At 60.0% G+C, this 957-nt stretch overlaps 1 protein-coding gene across 1 annotated transcript in view; it reads right to left on the bottom strand.

The window, feature by feature from the left end:
• LAMC2 (laminin, gamma 2) overlaps positions 1 to 957 on the bottom strand; it is a gene marked incomplete at its 5' end in the record, with an annotated part of 10,859 nt that overhangs the window by 2,413 nt on the left and 7,489 nt on the right. The window contains 3 exon segments of the mRNA XM_010075268.1: positions 1 to 33; positions 186 to 330; positions 659 to 702. The exon segment at positions 1 to 33 is cut by the window's left edge and continues 132 nt beyond it. Coding sequence (XP_010073570.1) covers positions 1 to 33; positions 186 to 330; positions 659 to 702 — 222 coding nt within the window.

Here is a 957-nt window from a genome sequence, read left to right as displayed (position 1 = left end):
GGCGGCATCCTGCTTCAGCCGGGCTGCCTCCCCCTGAAACACAGAGACGCGATGGCTGCCTGGGCATCCCAGCATCTCCCCAGGGATGGAGCCCTGGGAAGGGCTGAGCTGCTGGCAGGGCAGCAGGGAGGGCATAGGGGAGAGCAAAAGGGGATCTCCTGGTCCCACCAGCACAAAGTCCTCACCTCAAAGGACCCGATGTCAGTCTTCGTCAGGCGGGACAAGGAGCTGAGGAGCACCAGGCTGCCCTGATAAGCCTTGTCTGCCTTGGAGGCCATCCCATCAGCTTCAGCCTTCAGACCTCCAGCCAGTGACTTCAGCTCCTCGTACCTGCACGGATGCGAGGTTCAAGAGCACGGTACCAGCCAAGCTGCCAGCCTCCCACCGCAGCATTGATGCTGCCTCCTACATTGCCTTGTTCACTCTCTCTCCGAGGACCCATGCAGATTTATCACGCAGGGAAAGCTAATTGCAAATGTTTCCTGGATGTTTCCTCCTGAACATCCCCATTCAGCTCCTTAGCTTCATTTAGGGCTGGTGCTTGCACCCCACTAGTGATGTGCAAAATCCCAGCACTGTGGTGGGCTCTGGAGAGGCACCAGCCCCACCAAAAGAGCCGCCCAGACAACATGGGGCTAAATCTGCCCTTGGGCTAAACCCAGCCCAGATTTGCAGCCCTGCATGGAAGCGGTCCCCAGGAGCCTGTTCACACAAACAGCATTAAACCCCTTCCCCCAGCTGCAGGCAGGCCCCTGGGGAGCATCACGGTCTGTGGGGTGGGAGCAGACACCCCACAGAGCTGCCGACCCTCCATCTCTGCTCAGTCCAGGCAAATCCCTGCCCGCCCGGCCTCCAACCCCGCATTTCTGTAACTCCTCTGGGGAGGCAAGGAAAGGGGCATGGATGCTTGGCCACCTCATTCCTCCCACGTCCCATGTCCCCCGCAGCCCCAACTCA

This window comes from Pterocles gutturalis, unplaced genomic scaffold (genome assembly GCF_000699245.1).
Source record: "Pterocles gutturalis isolate BGI_N339 unplaced genomic scaffold, ASM69924v1 scaffold13912, whole genome shotgun sequence".
Taxonomy (NCBI): Eukaryota; Metazoa; Chordata; class Aves; order Pterocliformes; family Pteroclidae; genus Pterocles; species Pterocles gutturalis.
The sequence above is the reverse complement of the archived record's forward strand: the minus strand, read 5'-3'. Positions and strand labels throughout refer to the sequence as shown.